Source organism: Polypterus senegalus, chromosome 10, assembly GCF_016835505.1.
Source record: "Polypterus senegalus isolate Bchr_013 chromosome 10, ASM1683550v1, whole genome shotgun sequence".
Lineage (NCBI taxonomy): Eukaryota > Metazoa > Chordata > Cladistia > Polypteriformes > Polypteridae > Polypterus > Polypterus senegalus.
In genome coordinates, this window is record NC_053163.1 from 136,792,312 (window position 1) to 136,805,764 (window position 13,453).

A 13,453-nucleotide genomic window follows, 5' to 3' on the forward strand; every position below is an offset into this window, starting at 1 on the left:
GTCTCCATGCAAACTTTCCAAGATTTCTTTTTATAATGGAGAGATTATATTCATTGTTATTAGTTATAATACTGTTCTTTGCAGTTAGCTTTCTATATTATTGTTAAATATTAGTACATTGATATTCTTGAACAATGCTGCACATCATCTCTCTCTGACACACTCCACCCACGTAGTAGTGAGGAGGGCCCGTCACTCTTATATAGTGCATTTCATATCTATCTATCTATCTATCTATCTATCTATCTATCTATCTATCTATCTATCTATCTATCTATCTATCTATCTATCTGTCTATCTATCTATCTATCTATCTATCTATCTATCTATCTATCTATCTATTATATAGCACCTTTTATCTATCTATCTATCTATCTATCTATCTATCTATCTATCTATCTATCTATCTAATAGTGCATTTCATATCTATCTATCTATTCTATCTATCTATCTATCTATCTATCTATTATATAGCACCTTTTATCTATCTATCTATCTATCTATCTATCTATCTATCTATCTATCTATCTATCTATTATATTATATAGTGCATTTCATCCATCTATCTATCTATCTATCTATCTATCTATCTATCTATCTATCTATCTATCTATCTATCTATCTATCTATCTTAGTTATTATTTGCGTTCATTATTGTAGCTACTGTTAAATTAATCATTTCTTTCTCTTCTTTCTGTTTTGTTAAAGGAAGCCACACATGCATATAAATCATCACAATTTGTCCACCTTATCATACCTCATTCATCTATTAAAAATAATGAATTTGCATCTATGTAAACAACATCCTCACCATATTGGAATATCTTAATTTATCACTGGTTTGGATTGCATTTTCAATAAAATATATAATGGATATCCTCGCTTTCTGAATTTTTCTTACTGGACCGATTATGGCAATTTCAAATTCCATAAAGAACTGCAACTAAGGCTTCAGTGATGACTTTATTATCCATCCCTCTGCAACAGTCTGTGAGACAGAGACTTCAAGCACAATCAAATACCGTGGTGAGATAATGTCACTATTTAATCTAAACTGAAGTCTTTGGGGCGGTGGGCAAAAGGGAAGTACCCCCTAAACAAGCAGTAGAACAGCAGGACAGCATGAAGACTCCACACAGTAAGTGACCCGGCTGGGGGTCAAACCGTGAAGGCTGCAACATTCTGCCAAAGTTTCGTGTTTTTAAAGCTGAGCAGCACTCTGTTACACTCAATTGGTTGATCATTTGATTGATTCTTCAGGTAGATAGACTTTGCAGCTCAAAATATACATTATTTATGCTTCCCGTTATATAAAATGATGTATTATAATACATTCTTGTTTATCAGTGGTGACATGCTGGTTAGGCATGCAAGTAAGAATTTCAATGTACTCATGACAATACACTACTATTTGTACTGAGTATTTTTTTTTTCAAAGGATCAGTTGTTTTTCTCTCTTCTCCATTGCCAACAGGCCTTATCTCATTTTATTTACCAACAAGAGAAGCCTTGAACTAGAATTGTTGTGGAAGGTTAAACATTAATCTAGCCATTCATCCATGCACTTATTGAAGTAGTTTAATCCAAGTTTTAGGGGTTAGGAAAGAATTATCCAACTACCGTAGCTTTAAGTGCAAGGCATGAACCCACCCTTCATGAAGTACCAGTCCTTTGTAGGGCACTTATTCATTTATTAATTCGTTTATGGACCTTTTAAATGCATCTTGGAGAAATTAGGTAAACAGGATTGACAAGCTTTGTTGAGCTGAGTGGCCCCTTGTCGATAATATTGCTCTGATATTGTCTTATACATTGTGTGGATATATAGGTATGTACTCGGCACTTATTCTGTATCTTATTCAGATTGGATTTACAGACCAAGTAATCTTCTAATTGAAAAAGAGGGGAATATAATGGATGGATGAAGTATCTTTCATGGAGGTTTGTAGTACTGTAGTGTTTAATATTTGTAAAGTTCTGCTATCTTTCAGTTGGGCATAGCACTATGTAAGAATCAATCGATCACTTAATTGATCAGAGTTTATTTCCCACTTGACATTATTTGACATGTCCTTTAGGGTGAGTGCTGCTGTTATTTGCACTGGCTCATGTTTGCTCTTTGTGCTCTACTAATTTCTATTTGCTCATACTTTAGTGTAGCAGAGTTTTGTGGTTCTCTCTGTAATTACTATGTAAACTCCATTTGACATTACCTGTAAATGTGTCCAAATGGTGGCACGTTTACAATAGTTGGATCATTGTGGCCAGGATTTGGGTGGCTCTTTGTTTTAGCCCCTGGCCCTGTGGCATTACTATATCAGGGGTCTTGCTCAGATGCTGGAGGGATGAGGCAATCCCCTTGAAGTATTTGGCTTTTCTGCATTATTCCTACCCATTATGGTCCATATAGTTGATACTTGGCCTTTATATGAAGTTTTAAAAATTCCCCTTCTGATTGTTTTCAACATTATTTATGCTACTACAATGCACCACAATGCAATTCTCCCTGTAAGGAAGATTAGATTTGAGAAAAGGCAACTGGGGACGCCTCACATGTTTGATTGTTCCCTTGTAGTGCAATGTAGAAGGGCATTTGATCAGAGATGCAGTTCAAGGCATGGTTTCATTTATTTACCTACAGTATTTGTGGGGAATAGAAAAACATCCAACTCACACAAAATATCAAATAGGTAGCCATCAAGCCAAAAGGAGCATCAAGTCATTAATGGTTTCATTGGGCTTGTACTCTGCCATATGCAGGTTGGCTCACCCGTGTGCAGTACTCACCGGCATTGTCTGGCTGCCATGTAGGGCACTGATCGCTGCTTGAGCTTCGGCGTGTGTGGAGAACTTTACAAATGCACAACCTAGAAAAGAAAAGATCATTTTTAACATTGTATTCATACTTGGTGTCATGCTGGATTTTCTGCATTGTTGCAGATTTTTGTTAAACCAAAATGAAGCATCTGAATTGTAACACACATTGAACTTTTAAAGAAGGTTATGCCATACAGAATGGCAGTTAATAAAAAGTAATTGCCCCCCCTTGACCTCAGTCACTGGTTTCCTATAGGAATAATAACTACAGTACACCCAGATGCTACTTGACATTACTGGTAAGTCTCGCGCAGCGCTGAGGAAGAACTGTGTTTCACTCCTCCTTCTTGCTTTAACTCATTAAACTCAGTAAAATCCCTTCTGGACTGACAGACATTGACACTGATTGGGAAATTAAACTTAACTAAGCAAAGTATGATTGCTCTTCGTATTATAATTTTAACAGTTTATAACTTCTCAACTTATTTTTTGCAACTGTATATGCTGGTGAGGCTGAGCAGGGAAGATCAAATTTCACTATCCACTGTCCTGAATTCCCAGATATCCTGAGAAATATAAGGTATTCATCAAGTGTCTAATTCCAGTTGTATATAATGAGTGGCTTCGTCACCAGGGGTCTCATTTATAAAACTTTGCTTGGATTCAAGCATAGAAATAAGCAAATGCCAAAAAAACAGAAAGATGTGTATGGTAAAAAAACATTCATTCATAAAACTTGGTATACGCACATTTCTACATAACCATCATAAATCACAATCATCTTCTAAATGTGTGCACATGAATGCACCTCAAACAGTTGCCACCTTGAAACCACCGTATATAGACTATGAAAATGAACCTCATACACATGGAGTCATTAGACACTAGTACTGCAGACTCCCACGTGGTGCATCGAGAGACCACCACCTGCATCTGTGGTGCACTCAATATGGCACTGAAGCAAACGATTGTAGAAAGGCAAAAGGTGACAGCATCTGCGTGGGCAGCCACTATCACCTGGCACAGGAAATGACATTATTTCTGTTAGAGGCCGTATGTTAAACTGTGAATGCAGTCATCTACCTTAACATCAAGACAGCCATCATTTACAGTAACATCACGTCTGCTCAAGCTACTTTGTCTCAAAATAAACGAATCATGGGTTGGCCTTGGCCACCTAGCCACAATGTTTGTCACTCTCATCATGGCATCGCAGATAACTTGTGAATTAATGGATTGTAAGTGCTTATTGTTAACAAATGCAGCCCTATTCTGGCTGGATGCTGTCATTTCAATGAGTGCAGTAATTTGCTCTGAATACATTAGGAGAATCGAACATTGCTCCAATTTACCTTTTTATTTTGGCAAAAACATGTTATGTTTTTGTGTATGTGCTCCCATACTATACCAAAACTGAATATTGCAACTCCTCAGTCCATTAATGGCTTCTAATACAGCAGGCATAATGCCAGGCTGAAATATTTCTGTTCTTTCAATCAAACCCCTATGAAGTGACAACAGGTAAATATAGGCAGCATTGGTCCTCTTAAAAGGAAACTAAAATAGTCTGTACATCATATTCATCACATTTAAGGTTTAATATGTTTGTCACATAAATGCAAATTATAATAACAGCTCAATAATATGAATTAGTAGGAAGCTTTGCCCCCCGCTCGCTTCGCTTGCCAACCCCCTTGCTTGCATTATGCATTAGAGGCACTAGCCTCTTTGCGGTTCTGCCACTTGCGTATGGGGATGCGGATGTACAATTTACTAAATATTTTACATTACACCAAGTAATTAACCATATAAAAAATATTAAAACATAATCATTTGAATGTAAGTTATGTTTCATCTTGCATTAGAGTTATTCGTTGCGTAATGCGATTTCGTTCTGTTTGGCATTAAAATTAACGTGCACAAACGTTTTAAACTTACACTTTTATTGTAATACTTAAGTAAAAACTATTTTTTGAATTAAGTTATCATCAGTATCGCATTGAATTGTGATTCTGTGTTTGGACTTTCATCGTGACAATGCCATGTATAACTTCACATGATTGAATTTCGTTTCTTTCTCTCTTTTAAATAAAACGATTTTTTTGAATGTTTGGCTCTTGAGATTCGTAAATTGCCTTTGCAAAAGCTATTCTAACAGGAAACTGTTAAAGTTTTAATATGAAGGGCATATTAAGATCTCCTTTGTTGTCTAATGTTATACCCTGAAGATGTACTACATTACCTTTCTTGGAAACATCCTTCTTTATACATTAATTTGTGCGGAGGAATACCGGACGATGTTAACGATTGTAGATATTCTTCGGAATATTGTAAGTTGATGTTTTCATCTTCCGCATGATCACCACCAACTGTTTCAGCATAGTCTATTGATACGCATTTAACCAATTTGACCATGTAACCGATCATCATTTTTAGCATTAATTCGTTTGACTTCATCGTTTCTCGGTGCTAGGATTGCCCATGTACTCATTTTTACTGTTGATAACCCTTTTTGATGAAATGTCTCGTCTTGTCGGTGCAAGAACTGTGTCTGTCAAAAGCATTCACACGATTGAGAGTTGAGAGTACTGTACCATGTGCATGGTTTTCTGTGGTTGAGAGGAAGGCAGGACTTGAAAACAGTCTCGACTCACGGGAGACTTCCAAAAAGTCTCATCTTCTAAAAAGTCTCGTTTTGTCGCAAGATTTTTTTATTATAATAGAGAGATAAGGTGGCCCACGAAAAACTCCCACATCATCTGCTGCTGATACAGAGATGTATTAATGCACAGCATCTTCTGTAAACGTGAGTACCACATCTGATTATTTTTCTCTTCACCATGTAATACAGTCGTCTCGGTGAAGACGGGACACTTTTTCGTGGACCACCCTGTACTTGTGAAGTTGGTCATTTACCTGGTTTGGTATTCCCCTTCTTGATCAAGAGTGTTTCAGGTGAATGGGTAAGAGTTGCTACAAATATATGTAAAGTTCTCTTTTTTAAATCCCAAATTTTTTATGTAAAGTTGTATATGCAAGTTTTATAAATCTGACCCCCTAATCCGGAGCCTAAACTGCCTCCTGTCGACCTGCTGCAGCACTGCAAATTCCTCTTGGACCATCAACCTCCTTGTCCTATCATTGAGACTGAGCCTGATCTCCTCCTAGCCAAGTCTTCACAATCCTTCTGACAGTTGCAATCCCAATTGTAACCACCTTCTCACCTTTACTGTTTCCATCTGGGCCTCTTAACACGGTGCATTCCTCGATGACTCCGTAGGGCTCAAACAGGCGGTAAACATCCTCTTCAGTCTGCTGCTTGTTCAGCATCCCCACAAACAACTTCCTGTCTTCTGGAATGAAATACAGGCTTAGGGTTAATCAAGGCCCTCATCTCCTATCTCCCATACAAGGGACTCATAGTCCTCAAACCCCTCCCCATCCACCCCATCCCAAAACCCTCTGCCAGAAAAAACATGATATTAGTCCAGATTCTGGGGATCTTTCTACCCCAGGGATGGATGTTTCCCTTATCTCCAATTCCAGCCTTGGCTATTTATTGAATCACTTAGACCGGCTGGCAGTCGCGGGCTTCATGCTTTCACAAAGCCTCGTTAGCATTCCTGCAGGCAGAACTCGTTAATTAGATACGACAAGGGAAATTGCAATCTTTGCAAATAAAATTACTCATTCAGACCTGCAAAGAGAGTGGCGCAGCATAGAAGTGCTTCAGCATCATGTCCGGCAGTGCTGCTCAGTGTCTCCCTGCTTTATACTGTATGTGCTCCCAACTTATACTGCAAGCATGAAATGGGCCTTATGACATTATAGTTAGTCACACCCCACCACAGAAGACAGAAGAAACATTGAAGAGCAGACATGACTTTCCAGCCCTCTTTGATGAGTAGAGCTTGTGGACCTGAAATCCTGTCCTGTACATCAACCTTCCAGTAATGTGCCATAGGCACCAACACTGGCTTTTCTATAGTCATAGAGAATTAAGATGCAAAGACAAAGTAATCACACTTAATTTATTGTATTGTTTGTTTGAAATGAAATCTTAGATCTGAAAACACCACGGGATGTCTGAAACTTGAAAGTATCCCTCATGAGTAGTGATTGACGTGTCACTCTCTAGACACAGACAGCGTACAGAAGTGATCATGAAGGCTAACAGAATGACAGCTGTCACACATGTGCGCATGGGAGGCAGCTAAAGGGCCTTAATAATGGTAGTTCCACGCCAGACCAGGGGGTGGCGAGGTGAACTGACTTTTTCTCTCGATCCTCTGCAGACCATCCATGGGAAAACACGGTTCAGGCACCCATGAAGGAGTCACTTCTGGTTCCAGCGCCAATGATGATGGCACTTTCTGGTCCGGATGATGACATTTTTCGTGTTCTGGCGCCGACAATAACATCACTTCCGGTCTTGGCCTTTAAAGCCACCGTCTTTACACCTCTCAATCAGTCCTGTTTTGGACTTTGTGCCGAGTACAACTCAACAAAAGATACCTATTTTCAGCCAGGACATATTATACAGGTGGCTGGCCCAAACCTTTGATGTCTCCTGTGTATTCTTGTCACACAAGTTATACAGCATGATGTGCAGACTACAAGTCAAAGGTTACAGTTAAGACTTATAACATACTGCACTTGGAGTACTGTGCAGACTTGACCTCCAAGCTACAAAAGCACATAGCAGCACTAGAAAAAAATTCAGAGGAGAGTGACTGGGCTAATTCTAGGACTAAGAGATATGAGATGTGTGGGGAGTTTGAAGGAGATAAACCTTTTCAGTTCAAGCAAATGGAGATTAGGATGTGACAAGAATGAAGTGTTTAAAATTATGAAAGTAATTAACACCATGGATCCACTGTTACTTTAAAAGGAGCTCAAGAAGAACACAAAGACTCAGTTAGAAACTTGGTAAGGGAAGATTTTGCACAAATGTTAGAAGGTTTTCTTTCATACACAGAACCATAGACACATGGAATTAATTATCATGTAGTGTGGTGGAGAGCAGGACTTTAGGATTCTTTATACCTGACTAGACATTAATCCAATTTCAGGATTTTGGACAAACAGAGTCTATTGTGGGGCATAATGGAGCAGTGTGACACCAGGATGTGTACACAGCCACTTAAGTGTTAACCTGACATGCACATCTTTGTGATGTTAAAGAAAGACTGTAGTACTCAGAGGTACCAAAAAAATGAAAAAATAACACTTGAGACATGAAAAGAATCTGTAAACTCTGCACAGACAGTAGCCAAGCTGGGGCTTGATCCTATTTTCTTGGAGCTGTCTGACAACAGCACTAACTACTAAACCATCTGATATAAAAATAAAATGTGCCAGCTATTTTCAAAATTCAGAATAACATCTTTGTTAAAGGAAAAAAGCCTGCTCGTAAGCCAATTGCTGTCCATCTGGAATGTACATTTTGTTGAGTGTTAACATTTGTGATGCCCAATTAGAATTTATTCTGTAATGTATTTAGAATTAAAATGCTTTACATTTTCATTCTAACAGATGGCACATCAAAGATTTGCTAGAAAAAGTGAGGCAGAACACTATTCAGAATGGGACCAATGACAACATGTAGATCAGAAAACAGGTAAAGTTTGCAAATGTTAAATCAAACATATATTCTGACTTTGCTTGTGCTGGGGAGTGTTCTGTGATGGCCTCATCTTACAGGAATTGGCTTCAAGTATGAAAAATAACTGCCAGAAATAAACAGACAAACTGATAGAAGGGCACTTTGGATTGGTCTTATACTTTAATAAGACTCTGAAGGGGACCCTGAAAATGAAAGAAAAAATGAAAATGACATGCAAGCCAAGTGACCGAAAGAACAAGATCACGAATACAAGCGGCTGAAATGAGTTTCCTCTGCAGGGTGTCTGGGCTTTCCCTTAAAGATAGGGTGAGAAGCTCGGTCATCCGAGAGGGGCTCAGAGTAGAGCCGCTGCTCCTCCGCATCGAGAGGAGTCAGATGAGGTGGCTCGGGCATCTGATCAGGTTGCCTCCTGGACGCCTTCCTGGTGAGGTGTTCCGGGCACGTCCAACCGGGAGGAGGCCCCGGGGAAGATCCAGGACACGCTGGAGGGACTATGTCTCCCGGCTGGCCTGGGAATGCCTTGGGATTCTCCCGGAAGAGCTGGAAGAAGTGGCCGGGGAGAGGGAAGTCTGGGCCTCTCTGCTTAAGCTGCTGCCCCCGCGACCCAACCTCGGATAAGCGGAAGAGGATGGATGGATGGATGGATGCAAATTTAGCTCAGCTAAACATACTGATCAGTATTTCTTGTGATAAATACACTACATTGCACACATTAAAAATCAGTTCTTTATGCCTTATTGTATGAGCACTGTGCATTGTTTTGACTTGTTAAATATTTACAGACATACAGTACATGTGCGCTCTCTGACAGTCGTGGTAACACAATACTGTATGTTGGTCTATGGCAGCAATTCTCAAACTTTCGTATTTCACGCCCCCCCTTTTCTACTTGTAATAATTCTGTGCCTCCTGCATAATATAAGATAGATGAGAATAACCCATGATACAACTAAGAAAGGTATGATACTCGTGCAGTGTCGCGGTATCCTATCATTTATACTTCCATAAGATTTGCATGTGTTCGGTTAACTTTAATGAAATATTTGCAATTTATTTTTTTAAAGTGCTTTAATAACTGTTAAAATGCCTTGTGTGGTTTTTGGTAGTAATTCTAATCCCAAAAAAAAGAATTAATTATTTATTCTTATTTAATAATTTTTTTATGTAAAGAAATGATTAAATATGTTTTAATTTTTTAAAATCTCGTAAACAAGGACATCGATGAAGTCAATCTGCGTGAGACGAACATTATTATACCGCTGTTAGTTGTTTCATGAAAATAACCCAATACACAGTAAATTATTTAACTCCATTTGGCAATATTGGCTACGCTGCCAATGTGGTGCAGTCGCTCCACATTATCACTTGATCTACTGTTACCCGAATGTTCGCGACAGATACCGATACGTCTTGAACTTTCTGGATTGAAAATACGCGACTATAAAAGCAGTAGCAGCGGCGCCGCTCATCATTGAAACAAACTTCAAATAGAAAAGGAGCTCAGAGTGTCTCGATATCTCGAATATCAAACCAAACCTGGACAGGCTGTGTACTTTAAAGCAGGCACATATTAGTCATTAGATCTGTGCCTTAGAAATGTTTTATTTTAATTTTAGTTATAATGCCTTCATTGTGATTTTATGCTTGCAAATTTAAATCTATATATATAAAATTATTTTTGCGTTTGAAACGGAAATTACGTATGAGCACAGAACATATTATAATACAGGAACTAATCACTTCGTTTGTGGACGCCATTTTTATATTGTCTTTACGAATTGTTATTATTTGTGTGAGAGTTATTTTACTAATATTGAAAAGAAGTAAACACAAACACGCTGATCTATCCCATAGAAGTGCGCCCCGCATCGCCCTGTCCCAGCCCTCCTCTTTGGACTCCAGCGCTGAGCCGTCCGCTGCCATGGCGCATTCTGACAGAGAAGTTTTATTTATTCGTCCATGTGATTGTCGAGAAAATTGACACATTATAACTTTTTTTTAATTGGCAGTACTTGATAATAGAAGAGATGAGGAAAACAGCTTTGCGGCTTTCTACTTTTTAACTGTGCTGAGCTGTAAACAATGTGAAGACTACACTGCCTTCAGCAGTGAGGGGTCGTGAGAACAAAGTGGACGCTGGGAGGTGCGGAATGTCAGGCTGCTCCACCAGGGCAAGAGTTTCGCAGTTTGTGACACTTCGAGTCCCCGTCGGCTCATGGTAGAGTGGAAATCTTTGCGAATGAGTGTAATCAGTGCCATCGAAGCAAAACTCTCTTTGTAAATGCGCTCCACGACTACTTACTGCCCCTTAACGTGAGTTCAGGTCACTAAAATCCCGCAACATTCAAGGTTGCTTTAGTGATGAATTCTTTTAAGAAGATGGAGGGTTTACATCTAAGAAGATGTACCGACCTCTTCACGTTAAGTTTTGGACTTGGGAATTGTTTGGACCTTCTGCCCGTTAGGCACAGAACGGCAGCGTCCACATTTCTCAGAATAATTTTTCTCTTAAATCACAGGCACGTAGTGCAAGGTTGTCAGGCAGAAATTTGCAAGATCGCATAGAAAATGTAATTTCTATACCACAGCGGTTGTGTAGCGCCTTTCACAAGGGATCTGCTACTGAAAGATGATCCAAATGCATTTAAGCTGCTGTTAGTGCTACTTACCTGTTGTGTTATAGCGCCTTTAAAATGTACTTTACCTGAAAGGACTCCAGTACTGCTCAATGTATCTTTACTTCTTACATGTTAATGTTTTACTGTTTAATAATTTACATACTACATTTAATTTTTTTCCCTTGCCCTCAGTGAGCGAAGCCACTGGGTAATCAGCTAGTTTGAAATAAAAATGTAAAAAAATAATTTTGATGTTTGTTCATTTATTCGACGCCCCCCTTGTACAGCACATAGCCACAGTTTGAGAACCGCTGGTCTATGACATCAATAAAGTGATTAATGGCAAACTGTGCTGAAGATTAATACTGATTGGCGTTGGGGCTGACAGGGAAGCACTGATTGGCCAATGCTGTTTTATCAAAAGCTGCACCTTCTTTTTTAACTTTTATTTACTTAATTGGCTAATGCCTTTATCCAAGGGGACATACAACATTTATGATAGAATTGGTTACATTAGAACATGAAAACAATCGAAATGAGAAGAGGCCAATCAGCCCAACAAAGCTCGCCAGTCCTATCTACTTATTTCTTTCAAAAAACATCAAGTTAAGTTTTGAAAGTCCCCAACGTCTTGCTGTCTACCACACTTCTTGATCACTGTGGTTCACTGTGTTAAGAAAAACTTCCAAATTTTTTGTGCGAAATTTACCCTTAACAAGTTTCCAACTGTGTCCTCATGTTCTTGATGACCTCAATTTAAAACACCAGTCTCGATCCACTGGATTAATTTCCCTCATAATTTTAAACACTTCAATCATGTCACCTCTTAATCTTCTTTTGTGTAAACTGTATAGGCTCAGCTCTCAGACTGCTGTCACCGTCCTGCTCCACTGACAGACTGAGGAGATCGTTCCTCCCCCACACTATGCGACTTTTCAATTCCACCCAGGGGGGTAAACGTTAACATTATTCAAAGTTATTGTCTGTTTTTACCTGCATTTTTATTCTCTTTAATTTAATATTGTTTTTTGTATCAGTATGCTGCTGCTGGATTATGTGATTTTCCCCTTGGGATTAATAAAGTATCTATCTTTCTATCTTTTAATCTTTCCTCATAATTGATCCCCTGTAGACCTGGAATCAGCCCTGTTGCTCTTCTCTGGACCTTTTCTAGTGCTGCTTTGTCCTTTTTGTAGCCTGGAGACCAAAACTGCACACAGTACTCAAGATGAGGCCTCGCCAGTGTGTTATAAAGCTTGAGCAGAACCTCCTTGGACTTGTACTCCACACATCAAGGCGCTATATAGCCTGACTTTCTGTTAGCCTTCTTAATGGCTTCTGAAAACTGTCGGGAATTTGATAGCTTAAAGTCCACTACGACTCCTAAATCCTTCTCTCGATTTTCCGACCACACATTGTGTATTCAAACCTTACATTTTTACTTCCTACATGTGATACTTTACATTTACTGACATTAAATTTCTTCTGCCACAAATCTGCCCAAGCCTGTATGCAAGGATATAATGGATTCCAAATTATCTGCCAATCCACCTATCTTGGTATCATCTGCAAACTCAACCAGCTTGTTACTTATATTCCTATCTAAATCATTTATATATATATATATTAAAAATAGCAGCCCTAGCACTGACCCCTGCTGGTCACCACTCTTAACATCGGCCAGTTCTGATGAGGTTCCTCGCACCATCACCCTCTGCTTCCTGTGTCTGAGCCAATTCTGCACCCATCTACAAACATCATTCTGAACTTCCACTTCTTTTAATTTGATGCACAACCTCTCATGTGGCACCTTATCAAATGCTTTCTGAAAGTTCAGATACATATTATCATCTGCTCGACTTTGATCGTATCCTTTGTTGCCTCCTCATAGATTTCCAACATGTTAGTAAAATACGACCTTCCTCTTCTGAACCCATGCTAACTGTTCCTAATAACTTCTGTTCTTGCCAAGTGTTTCTCAATCATATCCTTAATAAATCCTTCCATTAATTTTTCTGTGATGCACGTTAGGCTTACTGGCCTATAGTTGCTTGGATCTGCCCTGTCACCCTTTTTATATAATGGGATGATATTTGCCATTTCCCAGTGCTTTGGAATATCTCCAGTGTGCAGTGACTTCCTAATAATATGTGTCAAGAGTTTATAAATGTACTCGCTAATCTCATTAAGAACTTAAGGTAAAGATTATCTGGTCTTGGTGATTTGTTTGATTTCAGGATGTTGTTACATTTCTTTTGGTTTTCCAGTTGGAGCACAGGCAGGTCAAGTGACTTGCTCATGGTCACCCAGTCTCAGCAGTGGGATTTGAACCCATAACCTCAAGTTTTGAAGTCCAAAGACTTAAACACTGTGCTACACTGCCTGCCAGTAG

At 39.0% G+C, this 13,453-nt stretch overlaps 1 protein-coding gene across 7 annotated transcripts in view; it reads right to left on the minus strand.

Moving 5' to 3' along the window:
• The window catches only part of celf5a (cugbp, Elav-like family member 5a), a 654,186-nt gene that overhangs the window by 98,555 nt on the left and 542,178 nt on the right, over positions 1-13,453 (minus strand). For 4 of the 7 annotated variants that reach the window (XM_039766810.1, XM_039766809.1, XM_039766814.1 and 1 more), the window contains exons 4-5: positions 6,042-6,170; positions 2,788-2,867 (exon numbers count right to left, since the gene is read on the minus strand). In XM_039766810.1, the coding sequence (XP_039622744.1) occupies positions 2,788-2,867; positions 6,042-6,170 (209 nt within the window). The remainder of the gene's footprint in view (positions 1-2,787; positions 2,868-6,041; positions 6,171-13,453) is intronic. The other 3 variants (XM_039766812.1, XM_039766811.1, XM_039766815.1) reach the window with 1 other exon arrangement.